This window comes from Palaemon carinicauda, chromosome 18, assembly GCF_036898095.1.
Source record: "Palaemon carinicauda isolate YSFRI2023 chromosome 18, ASM3689809v2, whole genome shotgun sequence".
Taxonomy (NCBI): domain Eukaryota; kingdom Metazoa; phylum Arthropoda; class Malacostraca; order Decapoda; family Palaemonidae; genus Palaemon; species Palaemon carinicauda.
Genome location: NC_090742.1, coordinates 9241019 through 9258518, shown reverse-complemented (window position 1 = coordinate 9258518; position 17500 = coordinate 9241019). Strand labels below are relative to the sequence as shown.

The following is a 17500-nucleotide window of genomic DNA, read 5'->3' as shown; positions in this document are numbered from 1 at the left end:
TATATATATGACATACACACACACTTATATATATATATATATATATATATATATATATATATATATATATATACATACGTACATATATATATATATATATATATATATATACATATATATATATATATATATATGTATATATATTTCTCACCTTTCTCACCAGACGCCAGGTAGGCCTCCAGGCCTGTCAGTCGTCCTGCTTCAAGAACTGTCTCCATTCTTGGCGATCCTCATAGAGCCTCATCTCATCAACTTCCCGCAAACTGAAGCCTCTCCTCTCTACTCCTCTCTATATGTTTTGTAGCCATCTCAATTTTGGTCTTCCTACCGGTCTCCTTCCTTCTGGTGTCCATTCCAAAAACCTTACAGGATATCGCTCTTCCTCCATTCTTTTGACATGTCCAAACCATCTAAGCTGTCCTCTCTCCACAAAATCCAGAATCCCCTCCACTCCCAGTTCTCTTCTAATATCTTCATTTCGTAGTCTATCCAGTCTTGTCACACCTTTTATGAGTCTTAAGGCATTCATTTCAGCTGCTTGGAGTTGGCTTCTAGTTCTTGATGTTAATGTCCATGATTCATGGCCATAAGTCAATATTGGTCTTAAAATAGCTAGGTATATTATGGTTTTCACTTTGCGAGGTATGTTTCTGTCTTTCATTAGTGGGTAGAGCAGATACAAATTGCTACTGAATTTCTGAACTCGGGCAGTTATTTCCAGTTTTGGATCGTTTTGGTCACAAAACTCCACTCCTAAGTATTTGAAATTTCTACACTTTCAATGTATGACCTTCTAATTCTACATCTACGTTGTTTGGTGTTCGTGATAGGTGCATAATCTCTGTCTTATCCTTGTTGATCCGCATTCCATTTGCTGTTAAGATCGCATTCCAGTTGTTGACGTTTTCTTGGAGAGCTTCTGCGTTGGGGGCTATCATTGCGTGGTCATCTGCATACAGAAGGTTGATGATCATATCTTCAGCTTCGTCCTCGCCTCGTTCCCTCATACATTTGTCTAGGAACAATATAAAAAGAAGTGGAGAAAGGACGCTGCCCTGTCTTACTCCTGATTTAATTTCAAACCAATCTTCATTCTCTTGATTTGTTTTTACTCTGGATTTGATGTTTTGATAGGTGTTATAAATTGCTCTTATAAGTTTCTCAGGGATTCCATAGTAAGGGTCTTTTAGGGCATCCCATATTTTCATTCTTGGTACTCTATCGAAAGCCTTTTCTAGGTCTATAAAAGCAATATATCTGTCCCTGTTCCATTCCCAGCTTTTCTCGAATATCATCTTGAGTGAGAAAATCATATCGGTTGTCCCTCTTCCTTGCCGAAAACCACTTTGCCATTCCCCCAGCTTTGGTTCAACATATCCTCTCAATCTGGTTTCAAGTATTCTTTCATATACTTTAAAAGCGTGTGACATTAGGGATATTCCTCTATAATTGCTGCAATTTGTCTTGTCACCTTTTTTATAGATTGGGCATATTAGATCTCTTCTCCAGTCTTCAGGTGGTATTTGTCCATTCCAGAGTATGTCGATTAGTTCCAGCAGCCAAATGACTCCATCCTCACCCATGTTTTTAAGGAGCTCTGCAGGTATTGTATCCACTCCAGGGGCCTTACCATTTCTCATCCTCTTGAGGGCATTTTTTACTTCCTGTGTCGTTATGTCAGGTTCTGCATCCCCAACCACATCAAATTCTACATGTTCTTCAAGGTCATCATTTTCATTGTTTAGTAGTGTTTCAAAGTGATGCTTCCATCCTAATTCAATTTCTCGGGGTTCGGTTAAAATTGTACCATCCATAGGGTCTTTGATTACATAAGTGAATGGTTGGCTTCCCTTTCTATAGTTTTTAGCAGTGCTATATATGAGTTTTCTAGTACCTTGGAGATCATTTCCTAGGTCTTCTCCTATTCTTTCCCACGTTTCTCTTTTTGTTTGAGCTTTTATTCTTTCTGTTTCTCTCAAGGCTTCTTTATAATTATTGTGATCTTCCAAGCTCAAAGTTTTCATCCATTTTCTGAAAAGTTTCATTTTATTTGTAACAGCGGATTTAAGTGTGGGAGTCCACCAAGCAGTTTGTTTTTTCCTCCTACCTCGAACTCTTTTCTTCTGCACTGTATTATTAGCAGCGCCTACTACAGCCATCTTAAAGTGTCTCCATTTTTCATTTGGGTCGTTGCTCTCCTGTTGCATTTGTTTAGCTCTACTGATTTCGTTTTGATATCTAACTAAGCATTCCTCTTCTCTCATATTCTCTAGGATAAATCTTTCTCTCACTTGGCTTTTAATTGGTTTAGGTTTCACTGTCTTTAATTTAATTAAGAGAAGCCTGTGATCTGAATCGAATGACACAGAGGGAATACTTTTTACATCTCTTACCATATTTTTGTTATTTGTTATTGCCAAGTCAATCATTGATTTTTCAGTGTATACTCCTAAGGCCGAGTTCCACCGATACCACGTCCACTTGTGGCTGTCTCTATGATTATAGAAAGAGTTCATTATGGATATCTGGTTTTGCATGCAGAAATCAATTATGTTTTCTCCTTCTCTATTTCTGTCTCCAATGCTAAACGCTCCTAATATTCTCTCTATGCCTGCCCTGTCTTGCCCAATATGTCCATTCATGTCTCCAATTATTAATACATTCTCTACATATGGGACAGAATCTTTTACTTCCTGCAGATCTCTGTAGAATTCTTCCTTTTCTTCTTGAGGGCGCCCCTGCTGTGGTGCATACACCTGAATTATACTGGCTTGAAACATTCCCAACTTTAAGGAAAAGCCAATAATCCTATCACTCTTGTAATTTACATGACTAATTTTTCCAGCTAGCTCTTCCCTCACAATAAAGCCTACTCCGTGTCGTGCAGCTCTTCCACCTTTGTAAAGTAATTGGTAATTGTTATGCAATAATTTTGTTCCTTCTCCTGGTAAACGGGTTTCACATAGTCCCAAAATGTCTATATTTCTCTCCTCCATCATCATGATTACCTCCTCCTCCTTACCTCGCAAAGTACTTAGATTAATTGTTCCCAATCTCAAAGCTCCACTTCCTTGTCCATGTCCAATAACATTCCGAGTCAGGATGTGCCCGGGCATCCTTTGATCAATGGGTCCGTCCTGAAGCAAGTCGTGCGGTTCATGAGCAATTTATAGCGGCTCACCGGCTTGCTAGGCCTGTCGTGAGCCCTCAGAGCTGTTAATTCGTACCATCCATAAGCCTTTTGCTTCCTAATAGGTCACAGAGGTTCCAACATAACCCCCAAGCAGTCTTATGGTAGGCTTAGGCCACTGCACCTCTACAAGGTTACACAGCTCCTTGTCCCAATGTATGTTGGCCTTGGAACCGCAGTGGATGTATATATATATGTATATATATATAAATGTAATACATTTAATCATTTATATATATACACACACACACACACACATATATATATATATATATATATATATATATATATATATATAAATATATATGTGTGTGTGTGTATTATTATTAATCTAACACTTTATGGAAATTCGTATCTTTTTTTTTTAATAATCTACACTATCCACTACAATATAGTTAATTCCATATTCCATATCAATACAACCTCTTAAACTAGTTTTAGATGGAGACAAATGTATGTTAAAGTAAAAACGTAAATATAAAAAGTAAGTGGAATAAATTGTGATTAATTATTTACATCGAATTTATTCAAAAAGATTTCATGATAAATTACGAAATAGAGAAGATAGAATTTATTCAATTTTCTCTTTCATTTCTTCTGACTGAATAAATATGTAAACAATTCTCACCACTGGTTTCACTTCTTCGTCTTCTTCTTTTAATTATTATTATTATTATTATTATTATTATTATTATTATTATTATTATTATTATTGATACTGCTTGCTAAGTTACAACACTGGTTGGAAAAGCAGGATCCTATAAGCCCAGGGGCTCCAACAGGGAAAATAGCCCGGTGAGGAAACGAAACAAGGAAAAATGAAATATTTTAAGAACAGTAACAACATTAAAATATACATTTCCTATATAAACTATAAAAGCTTTAATAAAACAAGAGGAAGAGAAATTAGATAGAATAGTGTGCGCGAGTTTACCCTTGAGCCTTATTATCAATCCCCTTTTTTAACCTGTCAGAAGATGATGAATGGGATTAATCTTTCACAGCATCTTTCCCAAGGGAGATGTTTTGCTATTCCTTAATCCTGCGTGATAAATATATGGGACCTTCAAGAAATTTAAGAAAAATATTTAGTTTTAATTTTATTTTTTCTGGGATCACTACCCCAGAGATACGTTCCCCCTCCCCAATGTTACTTTTTTTTTTTTTTTTTTTTAGAGCGAGAATGAAATTGATCTTCTGAATATATAAATGATAAGTAACCAGGGCTGTACACGCATGTGTGTGTATGCATGTAAATATATATTTTTGTATATGGGTATATTATGAGTATATTTATAAACAAGTATATACATATATACTGTATATATGTAATTATAGACATTGATATGTATATATATCTATGTATATATACATATATATAATATAATATATATATATATATATATATATATATATATATATATATATATATATATATATATATATATATATATATGTATATACTGTATATATATACATAGATAGATACATACATACATAGAAAGATAGATACTTATAACTGATATACAGTATACATACATATATATATATTATATATATATATTTATATACATATATAGATAATACTAGGTTGGTTTGCTGTGTGCGATCAGACAGACTCCCAAAATCGTGGGGATGAACACTAGCCAAGCGCCAGTCATGAATAAAAACGTGTCTAAGGCCTGCAGTAGTCTAGAAACGGCTGCATTTGTTGTTGTTGTTGCTATTGTTGACATATATAATCACTGACTTATTAACTAGGCTGTACTCATTAGTCATGATGAAAATATTTGAAGTATTAAACCTTAATCGTTTCTTTTTCTTGCTTTCGAGAGAGAGAGAGAGAGAGAGAGAGAGAGAGAGAGAGAGAGAGAGAGAGAGAGAGAGAGAGAGAGAGTAACCAGAATTTTGGACGTCTCAAAGACTTTTTAGTCCATATGCAAAGACTCCATTTGCTCTTTGGTAGAGCGATTTGATTTAAGCATTTAAAGAGTTCTTATAATCTTGTGTAACTTATTCTTGAACTCGTTTACCGTGTTATTGTTTATTATACGGGAATTCTATTCCAAGTATTTGCTATTTTGTATGTAAAGAAATTGCCACATTGAGTGGTGTTGTATCTTTTCAATTCCAGTTTGTATCTGTTACCTCTAGACTGATTTTTGCTAAGCGTGAATAGATTGTGGTAATCTACATTTGTTATTCCCTTAAGAATTCTGAATGCCTCTATTAACTCTCCCCTTAGTCGTCGAGTTTGTAGATCAAATAAGTTCAAACGTTCCATCCTCCGTCTATATCCAGAGAGAGAGAGAGAGAGAGAGAGAGAGAGAGAGAGAGTTGAAACCTTGTTTTCATGAAGGAAATTTTTTTATGTGATTTCTATTTACAATAAACGAGAGAGAGAGAGCCTTACCTTATTGCCTTATTTTTTGTTTGGGTTCCCCCAGGTCCCTCAGTGTGAGGCACCTCGTATATCCACCAGAGAGTTGCTAATGCATCTTCCGGTGTATTTTGCATCTTCCAGTCTTGGATGGTCTGGGATGCATCTTAAATATTTATCGAGCTTATTCTTAAACACATCTACGCTCACTCCTGACAAGTTTCTTAGATGAGCTGGCCGCACATTAAATAGTCGCTGCATTGTCGATGCTGGTGCGTAGTGGATTAATGTCCTGTGCGCCTTTCTTAGTTTACCTGGTATATTTTTGGGCACTATTAATCTACCTCGGCTTGCTCTTTCTGATATTTTTAGCTCCATGATTTTTTCAGTAATTCCTTCTATTTGCTTCCATGCTTGTATTATCATGTAGCGTTCTCTTCTCCTTTCTAGACTGTATAGTTTTAAAAATTTCAGTCTTTCCCAGTAGTCAAGGTCCTTAACTTCTTCTATTCAAGCAGTATAGGTCCTTTGTACACTCTCTATTTGCGCAATATCCTTTTGGTAGTGTGGGTACCATATCACATTGCAATACTCGAGTGTACTACGTACATAAGTTTTGTAAAGCATAATCATGTGTTCAGCTTTCCTTGTTTTAAAGTGTCTGAATAACATTCCCATTTTTGCTTTACATTTAGCCAACAGTGTTGCTATTTGGTCGTTGCATAACATATTCCTATTTAACATTACACCAAGGTCTTTAATTGCTTCCTTGTTTGTGATTGTCTCATTATTAGGACCCTTGTATGCATATACCATTCCTTCTCTGTTTCCATAATTTATTGATTCGAATTTATCGGAGTTAAATACCATCCTATTTATCTCCGCCCATTCATATATTTTGTTTAGATCTCTTTGTAGTGAGTTCCTATCTTCATCACAAGTAATTTCTCTACTTATTCTTGTGTCATCGGCGAAACTTCTCACTACGGAGTTTTCAACATCACAGTCTATGTCTGAGATCATAATAACAAACAGCAGTGCAGCTAATACCGTACCTTGTGGCACACCCGATATTACCTGGGCTTCATCTGATTTCTCGTCATTTGCAACCACTATCTGTTTTCTGTTTTGCAGGAATTCTTTTACCCATTTTCCTATCTTTCCCACAATATTATGCTTTCTCATTTTTTTCTCCAATATGTTATGGTCTACCTTGTCAAAGGCTTTTGCAAAATCTAGATAGATCACATCTGTGTCTTTTTCATTTATCATATTTATGTATATGTTTTCATAGTGTGCTATCAGTTGGGTCTGTGTACTTTTTCCAGGCACGAAACCGTGTTGACCCATATTAAACAAATTATTTTTTACCAAATGGTTCATTATTTTCTTTTTTATTACCCTCTCATACACTTTCATAATATGTGATGTTAGACTAACAGGTCTATAATTGCTTGCCTCTAGTCTTGATCCACTTTTGAAGATAGGGGTTATATAAGCTAAAATATGTTTAACATATATCTCGCTCATATCTACACTTTGTCTTAGCAGTATTGCAAGCGGCTTCGCGATAGTGTTTGCAGTTTTTTTTAACAAAATCGCTGGAACTCCATCTGGTCCGGCTGCCGATCCATTTTTAATTTCGTTTATAGCCGTGACAATATCTGCTTCATTAATATCTATATCCGTTAGATATTCAACATTTTCTTCTCTCATTTCTGTTTCATTATTCTCATTCGCAATTCTTGGTGTGAACTCACTCTTACATTTTTCTGCTAATATGTTGCATATTTCCTTTTTTTTCATTCGTTAGCCGTCCTTCAATTCTTAGAGGGCCTATTTCTAATCTCCCTTTATTCATCTTTTTTGCATAGGAGTAAAGTACTTTGGGGTTTCTTTTTATATTTTGAAGTGTCCTTTCTTCTAAGTCCCTATTTTCATTTTCTTTCGACTGTATAATCTTTTGTTCTGCATTTTCTATCTTACATTTTATTTCCCTCATTTTCCACACATTTTTTTCTTTTGCAAGATTTTTCTTCCACTTTCTAATTTTCTGAAATAAGATCCTTCTGTCTCTTGGTATGCACGTCTTTTGTTTATTGTTTTTTTCGGTACATATTTTTCAACAATTTTCACCAGTATTTTGTACAGTATGTCCGTATTTACCTGTATATTATCACTTACAAATAAATTTTTCCATTCTTTATTCAGTTCTTCATTTATTTCTGACCATTTTATATTCTTACTGTAAAAATTATATTTTCCATATCCTTCCCAAAATTTTGTGCTTTTATTAATTCTGCGATCACTTGCTTTGGAATGGACTATCAATTCTATGACATTGTGGTCTGAAATTCCCGTGTTATACACTATTATTTCTTTAACATAATTCACCTCATTCACAAATACTAGATCTAGGACATTTTCCTTTCTTGTTGGAATGTGGTTTATTTGTTGCATATTATGTTCTAATAGCATATCTTGAAGCTTTTCAAATTGCCTCTTATCTTCTGCACTACTATTACTATCTTTTTTATATGTATACATACAACCACTTTCTTCTATCCGTTCTTTCCAATCCACGAAAGGAAAGTTAAAATCTCCGGATAGGAGTATATTCCAGTCTTTATGGTTTCTACATATATCATCTATTTTTTCTATTATTATGTCAAACTCCTTAGTGTTTGGGGGTCTGTAAACTACAATATTCACTAGTTTTTCAAATTCAAATTCTACAGCAATCAATTCACATTCTGTGTTGCTGTATTTTTCACAGACCTTTCCTTGATTTATGTCTCTTCCATATATTGCGGTTCCCCCTTGATTCCTATTTTTTCTGTCTGATCTATAAGTTTGGAAACCCTTTATCTGGTCATCACTGCCAGTCTCTTGGGAATACCATGTTTCACTTATATTTAATATATCTATTTTTTCAATTTGGGTTAGTTCTTCTAAGAACTCTATTTTCCTTTTAGAGTTACTCGTGACTAAACCCTGTGCATTCATCACTATTATGGTTTGTGTTTCATCCCCATTATTTAATATTGGTAATAATATGGATTCTCCCATGCTTCCTTCATGTTCTGATATGATGTTCTTTTCTTCATTTCCCGGAATTCTGCCATTAAAAAATCCAACTTTTCTATTATATTTGCTCTTTCGCCTTCATATTTATTTTTGTGTGTATACCTGCAATTGTCCCCATATCTGCACCAACCCCTGGCATTATAGATGCATTCTTTGTAGTTGGGCTCTAAATGTGCAGGTTTGGGTTGAAAGGCCTCATATCTTGGGGCTCTTGGTTCATAGCGCGGTATATACACGGCCTGCTTTTTTGTTTCTTTTTTTGTTTCTTTTTTGCTTTCATTTTTCTTTTCAGTTTGCTGAGTTTCTTACTTTCATTCATGGTTGCAGGATGCATATATCAACATTTTTTGTTGAAACTGCATCCTTTTCCTTCTTTTAGGTTTTTGCATATTTTTGGATGGAGATCTCTGCATTCATCTCCATATCCGTCTAAATACGCACATTTACCATATATTTCATAATTATGGCATATCTTTGGATGCTTGTAGTAGCATCTTTCGCCAAATCTGCAATTCCCTCTTTTCAGCACATTGCAGACTATATCCTTCTTTTCTATTTTTTCTTGTTCTTGCTCTTCCCTAAAATTATGTAGGTCCGGGAAGAGTCTCTTGGGTCTATTATTTGTTTCCATCTGGTAATCTATTTCTTCATAAGTATGTTGTTGGATGGCATCATAGGTTATATCAATGATTTCTTCTGCATCCTTACATATATCCTGTTCATTGTTCTCTTCTTCTTCTTTTTCTTCTTCTTCTTCTTCTGTTTCTTCTTCTTCCTCTTCTTTATCTTCAACTATTTGCAGATTTAGTCTCGACTTAATTATATTTTCTATCCAGACTAAGCATGTTGAGCAGAATACCTTTGTCTTTATTTTTTATTTTTTGCTGTATTTCAGTACATGTGGGGTGTGTTGGAACATGACAGGCATCACATTTTCTAATCAATTGTTGAGGATTATTAATGGAATACCATATCTTACATGTATTACACCATTTTGGCATTCTTTTTCCCATTGCATCAATCAGCATATTCACCATATTGGACTTCTTATTGTTCTTTGATGGAATGTGTTGATTGATGTAGACTTTCTTTATAAGTCTCTTTCTCACTTGGATCTTCTTTGGAATTTCTTCTATTATTTTGCTGATGTTTTCCGCAGATTTGCTCCAGTTTATTGGATCATATTGTTTCAATATGTCTGCGAATATTTTTCCGTCACACTGGTTGACGTTACTAGTGACCTCTGTTATCAGTCGGTCGAGCTCCTGTTTCGCCAACTCATGGAATTTACTTTTGCTGAGTCCAGCGATGTCTCTCCAAGCCTTGCCCGTGTTGTACATAGCCATCTTGATTAGATTTTTAGTAATTCACAAGATAACTATTCTATGCCGACGTTTTATCCCACTTCTCTGACCTCAAACTAATCACTGACTATTCACGAAAACTTGTAGCTATATTGCACTCGATAGCCTTTTGTTATCCGCGTTAAATCAGGATATTTATAAGATCGCAAAAGTGTAAACACTCATCGGCACACAGATACAAAACTGAGAGAGAGAGAGAGAGAGAGAGAGAGAGAGAGAGAGAGAGAGAGAGAGAGAGAGAGAGAGAGAGAGAGATAGTTGAGACCTTGTTTTCGGGAAAGAACATTACGTTATTTCTATTTAAAATTAACGTATGAGAGAGAGAGAGAGAGAGAGAGAGAGAGAGAGAGAGAGAGAGAGAGAGAGAGAGAGAGAGAGTTGAGACCTTGTTTTCAGGAAAGAACATTACTTTTATTTCTATTGAGAGAGAGAGAGAGAGAGAGAGAGAGAGAGAGAGAGAGAGAGAGAGAGAGAGAGAGAGAGAGAGAGAGAGAGAGAGAGAGAGACCTTGCCTTCAGAAGTTTTTTTTTCTTTTTACAATTAACGTAAAGACCAGTTACCGAGAGGAGTGCTAAACATCCCCGCGGTACCGGAAATTGAATATCAGTAATGTAATGGTTCTTTAACTGCAATGGAATTAGTTCTGCGACTAATTAATGTTGAAAGCTGAGGTTTTACTCTTTGTAAGTATATATACAGTATATAGGCACTACAAACTGAGCTCGATAGAGGGGCGTACATTTATAACTCTGGAGCTGTGACTTGGAGAATTATATTTTCTCCCCTATATAATAAAGATCGAGTGTTTGCCTACACACATACACACACACACACACACACACACATATATATATATATATATATAAATATATATATATATATATATATATATATATATATATATATATTTACTTCCGTAAAACTCAGTGGCATTACCAGACGTATAACTACTCTCTCTCTCTCTCTCTCTCTCTCTCTCTCTCTCTCTCTCTCTCTCTCTCTCTCTCTCTCTCTCTCTCTCATATATATATATATATATATATATATATATATATATATATATATATATATATATATTACTATAGGGTCTCTCCCCATCCCACGGGTATGGAAGAGAGTAGACATACCTTGGAGAGAGGGTGCCCCGAGAGGAAAGTAGGAAGAAAGTTGAAAGGGTTGAATGTGTATGTTTGCATATCTATCTAAATATCAAGCCGTCATTTTTGACTGGTTGTGTAAACTAGTTATTATGACGTGGCTTATCCTCCTCAATAAACCCTTATTTATGAGACGCCATGAAACACAAGTACCTTCAAATACCAATCATAATATCAATCAAAACCGAACCATCCATTTTTATTACATCGTATCTCTACAATAAAGTCAAGGGTTTGAAGGTTTAAAGGGTTTAAAGACCGCTCATGAACGGCAGAGGCAAGGGACAGTGACATTGCCCTATCAAGCAGTACAATGCCTAGAGACTGACCATATATACATATGATCAGCGCCTAAGCCCCCTCTCCACCCAAGCTAGGACCAAGGAGGGCCAGGCAATAGCTGCTGATGACTCAGAAGATAGACCTGTAGGCTCCCCAAAACCCTCCATCCCTAGCTCACAAGGATGCTGATGTTGCAGCGACCATAGAAACTGACGAGTTTGAGCGGGACTCGAACCCCAGTCTGGTGTTTACCGATCAGGGACGTTACCACAACCCTTACATCTTTTATAATCCAAATGACCCTTTATGTGATAATCGCTTATCTTTTAATGATAGCCAGAATGGCTCTTATTCGATGGAGTGTGTACTTAGATTTCGACTTATAGCTTTTCGAAATGGAATTGTTTTCGTGAGAGTTATATTTCATGCGAGGAAATTATTACGATTAAGGGTGAATTATGTATTATGCAAAAGAAAACATTACATGCAAATAACGTTTCACTTTGGTTGTTTGGAAATAAGTGACCAAGAGATATATTTCATACAAGGAAATTATTACGATCAAGGGTGAAGTATGTATTATGCAAAAGCAAAACATTACATGCAAATAACGTTTTGACTTTTAAGTGTAAATAAGTAACCTAATATCCCTTTTTTATGACCTGACCTTTGAGAATTTCTTTTTAGGTCTCATACGTTATAATATACATATCCATATACATTATATGTACAGTATATGTATATGTATGTATATAGGCTACATGTAGCCACTTCTCATAATGACTTATACTTTCCTCTAAATCCATCTCTCTCTCTCTCTCTCTCTCTCTCTCTCTCTCTCTCTCTCTCTCTCTCTCTCTCTCTCCAGGTATACAGATACACACACACAAATATATAAATATATATATATATATATATATATATATATATATATATATATATATATATATATATATACTGTATATATATATATATATATATACATAAATAATATGTATATATGTATATAAACACACACACACACACACACACACATATATATATATATATATATATATATATATATATATTTATACATACATATACATATATATTTATATATATACATACATATATATATATATATATATATATATACTGTATATATATATATATATATATATATATATATATATATATATATATATATATATATATATATATATATACATGGAATTAAAAATCACCAATCTTCAACGTACACATTTAAAGAATAAAAACATAACCTTTGCAGAATCTCATCAGAAAAAAAAAAAAACTCGCCAAGCCCAACAAACATTAGTTATTCCCGACCATCAAAAATCCCCAATTTATATTTCATCTCTGTTTTGAAAATCAAATGGAGAGCTAAAGCATCTCATCTCCTGCCATCTTTTGACGCTGGGAACATCAAAGAATAACTTAGCACCTCTGTGATGCAGTATCCTATCCTGTGTGATTTAGGTCACGTTGTGGAGGCAGCAAGTCTTCTGGTCTATCTGTATACGCCCGCCATCTGGCGGTTGGGTAAATATAGTAAAATTCCTATACAATACATGGTACAATTCCTGTACAATACATGGTATAATTCCTGAACAATACATGGTACAATTCCTGTACAATACATGGTCCAATTCCTGTACAATACATAGAACAATTCCTGTACAATACATGGTACAATTCCTGTAAAATGCATGGCACAATTCCTGTACAATAATAATATCTCTGTTCTTGTTTTTGTTGTCCAGATTTTTGTTGTTGTTGTTGATGCTATCCCTATTATGGTGCAGTTGCTATTATTAGTGCTAGTGCACGAGGCTCTTCAAAAATGACGGCTAAATATTTTTATAGATATGAACACACATTCGCAACCACTTCTCACCACGGTACGACTACTTCCTCTCTTGCCTACCCCAGGGACGGATAGAGCTTGGCAAGACCGATATATATATATATATATATATATATATATATATATATATATATATATATATATATATATATATATATATATATATAATACCTTGTAATGATTTAACCACTTCAAACTTTTATTTCAGTACAAAATTACACCGTAAAATTTAAACATGAAAATAGTAAGTCATCAGCAGTCATAGTCTGGCACTCCTTGGTCCAAGCTTGGGTGGAGAGGGGCTTCGGCCCTGATCTTATATATATTTGGTCAGTCTCTAGGGCATTGTCCTGCTTGATAGGGCAATGACGCTGTCCCTTGCCTCCGCCTTTCATGAGTGACCTTTAAGCCCTTCTGGCCATTTACCCCTGTGTGCATGCATACCAGTATGCAATCATTAATGTATATGTATGATTATCTTATTACATATTATATAAGTATACATATCTATGTAAATTCAAATTGAGACAGTCAAGGTAATAGAATATAACAACCTCTACTTCTATGCCGGTATGAGAAAATTGAGTTAGAAAATCAAATATATATTTTTTTCACCTTTGAACTTCCCTCCAGACTTGAAAGCGAATCTCATATTTGGGCCAAGCAGGTCCCAGAAAGTAATCTAGCAAGCCCAAGGGTCTGGGGTCAACGAAGTTGGCTGACGACAACAATATGTTACAAGAGAAATTTGATTTCGGTGACTCTTGGAGCATGTACGCTTCGAGGCATCGAATATTGAAGGTCCAAGGAAGTGATATTTTACGTGGAAACCAAATTAAAATATATCAAAATAAAGCTTTCAACGTATTTTGGACTAACGTCATACTGCATTGAATATTGAATACCCAAGGAAATGATATTTTGTGGTAACCAAATTAAAATATATCATTATAATGTATTGGACGTATTTTGGACGTCATCTATCATAAAATTGGTTCAAAGCGCAATATATTCCAGTGGATTAAATGCGGTTACTGTAATTGCTCTTTGCATCAAATTTTGCTTTGAAATATTTACGAAAACGTAAGCTTACGATATTTTTGATTTCCTTAGGAAATTATTTTCGTAATTATTACGCACTATAAAGGAAAGGCTATATCCTATAATTCTAAACAATAGCCTCTTTAGTAATTCCTCTAAAATTAGGTAACGCCTCTGCCTGGATATTACCAGAGGGGGTTTCGTGTCCCGCTCAGACTCGTTAGTTTCTTTAGTATCTGCAACCTTACCATCCTTGTGAGCTAAGGATGAGGGTTTTATTGGAGCCTATATGTCTATTTGCTGAGTCATCAGCAATCATTCCCTGGCCCTCCTTGGTCCTAGCTTGGCTTGAGAGGGGGCTTGGGCGCTGATCATATGGTATATGGTTAGTCTCTTGGGCATTGTCCTGCTTGCTAGGGCAATGTCACTGTCCATTGCCTCTACCATTCATAAGAAACCTTTAAACACTTTCCTTACAGCATCATTCAATAAAAATAAAAATAAATTGTGCAATACCGGGCATCAATATTACCCTCTTCGCTCACATTACATCCACAGTATCTCTCCACAACATTATTTGAATCAACATTTATCTTTTTTTTTACTATTTTGTATAACTCTGATGAGCCTCTCTCAACCTAGAAATATCAAAAATACACTTTGAAATTATTACTATATACAGTATCTCACCATTTGCACGCAATATCTCAGGATGCATTTGTTCATCAAGTTTTATACTTTGTAATTATTTCGTTCTGTTACAATTTGTCTTCTCACAAGAACTCCCCTTGGATTTTAATACTAATTTTGTCCCTCTAACATTATTTTTGATGAACAGTATTTTGTCCTCCAAGTTCATCCCAACCAATCGCTTGATCGAGACAAATTTCATCATTATATTACAGAACCACAATTTCCGTCCGCATTCTTATTTCCTGTAATTCATAATTTTTTATTTAGCGACTCTCTCCTTCATCTCTATATACCAGAATGATCTCCCCTTCCAATATGGCATCTTTAACCCTAGACAAATATGGAATGATGTCAATATGATGCTCTCACCTAATGGCTTTATTTACTACACCTACATTATCCATTTCCTGAAGACTCCATCTTTAACTTCAATGGACTTTCAAATTCAATTTTAGTCTAGAGCCCCTCCTCCCTCACGCATGGCATCTCCAGCCCCTCCTCCCCCACGCATGACACCCCAGCCTACTCCACCCCCACGCATGACATCTCCAGCCCCTCCTCCCACCCGCATGACACCCCCAGCCCCTATTCCCCACGCATGGCATCTCCAGCCCCTCCTCCACCACGCATGACACCCCCAGCCCCTCCTCCCCAACGCATGGCATCTCCAGCCCCTCCTCCCCCACGCATGACACCCCCAGCCCCTCCTCCCCAACGCATGGTATCTCCAGCCCCTTCTCCCCCACGCACGGCATTTCCAACCCTCCTCCCCCCCCCGCATGGCATCTCCAGCCCCTACTCCACCACGCATGACACCCCCGGCCCCTACTCCCCCACGCATGGCATCTCCAGCCCCTTCTCCCTCACGCATGGCATTTCCAGCCCCTCCTCCCCCACGCATGACACCCCAGCCCCTCCTCCCCAACGCATGGCATCTCCAGCCCCTCCTCCCTCACGCATGGCATCTCCAGCCCCTCCTCCCCCACGCATGGCATTTCAAGCCCCTCCTCCCCCACGCATGGCATCTCCAGCCTCTCATCCCCCACACATGGCATTTCCAGCCCCTCCTCCCCCACGCATGGCATCTCCAGCCTCTCATCCCCCACACATGGCATCTCCAGCCCCTCCTCCCCCACGCATAGCATCTCCAGCCCCTCCTCCCCCACGCATGACACCCCAGCCCCTCCTCCCCAACGCATGGCATCTCCAGCCCCTTCTCCCCCACGCATGGCATTTCCAGCCCCTCCTCCCCCACGCATGGCATCTCCAGCCTCTCATTCCCCACACATGGCATTTCCAGCCCCTCCTCCCCCACGCATGGCATCTCCAGCCTCTCATCCCCCACACATGGCATCTCCAGCCCCTTCTCCCCCACGCATGGCATCTCCAGCCCCTCCTCCCCCACGCATGACACCCCAGCCCCTCCTCCCCAACGCATGGCATCTCCAGCCCCTCCTCCCTCACGCATGGCATCTCCAGCCTCTCATCCCCCACACATGGCATCTCCAGCCCCTCCTCAAACGCATAGCATCTCCAGCCCCTCCTCCCCCACGCATGACACCCCAGCCCCTCCTCCCCAACGCATGGCATCTCCAGCTCCTCCTCCCTCACGCATGGCATCTCCAGCCCCACCTCCCCCACGCATGGCATCTCCAGCCTCTCATCCCCCACACATGGCATCTCCAGCCCCTCCTCCCCCACGCATGACACCCCAGCCCCTCCTCCCAACGCATGCATCTCCAGCCCCTTCTCCCCCACGCATGGCATTTCCAGCCTCTCCTCCCCCACGCATGGCATCTCCAGCCTCTCATTCCCCACACATGGCATTTCCAGCCCCTCCTCCCCCACGCATGGCATCTCCAAGCCTCTCATCCCCCACACATGGCATCTCCAGCCCCTTCTCCCCCACGCATAGCATCTCCAGCCCCTCCTCCCCCACGCATGACACCCCAGCCCCTCCTCCCCAACGCATGGCATCTCCAGCCCCTCCTCCCTCACGCATGGCATCTCCAGCCCCTACTCCCCCACGCATGGCATCTCCAGCCTCTCATCCCCCACACATGGCATCTCCAGCCCCTCCTCCCCCACGCATAGCATCTCCAGCCCCTCCTCCCCCACGCATGACACCCCAGCCCCTCCTCCCCAACGCATGGCATCTCCAGCCCCTCCTCCCTCACGCATGGCATCTCCAGCCCCTCCTCCCCCACGCATGGCATCTCCAGCCTCTCATCCCCCACACATGGCATCTCCAGTCCCTCCTCCCCCACGCATAGCACCCCAGCCCCTCCTCCCCAACACATGGCATCTCCAGCCCCTTCTCACCCACGCATGGCATTTCCAGCCCCTCCTCCCCCACGCATGGCATCTCAGCCTCTCATTCCCCACACATGGCATTTCCAGCCCCTCCTCCCCCCACGCATGGCATCTCCAGCCTCT

General features: G+C 38.4%; 2 protein-coding genes across 2 annotated transcripts; both read left to right on the top strand.

Annotated features, from left to right (window-relative positions):
* Window positions 1–15662: 15662 nt before the first annotated feature.
* LOC137658050 (uncharacterized) lies at window positions 15663–16475 on the top strand. Its single transcript, XM_068392764.1, has one exon. The coding sequence runs from the start codon at window positions 15663–15665 to the stop codon at window positions 16473–16475; it is 813 nt and encodes a 270-aa protein (XP_068248865.1).
* A 25-nt stretch (window positions 16476–16500) lies between these two features.
* On the top strand, window positions 16501–17337 carry LOC137658049 (uncharacterized). Its single transcript, XM_068392763.1, has one exon. It carries the CDS (start codon window positions 16501–16503, stop codon window positions 17335–17337), a length of 837 nt encoding a protein of 278 aa, XP_068248864.1.
* Window positions 17338–17500: the final 163 nt, after the last annotated feature.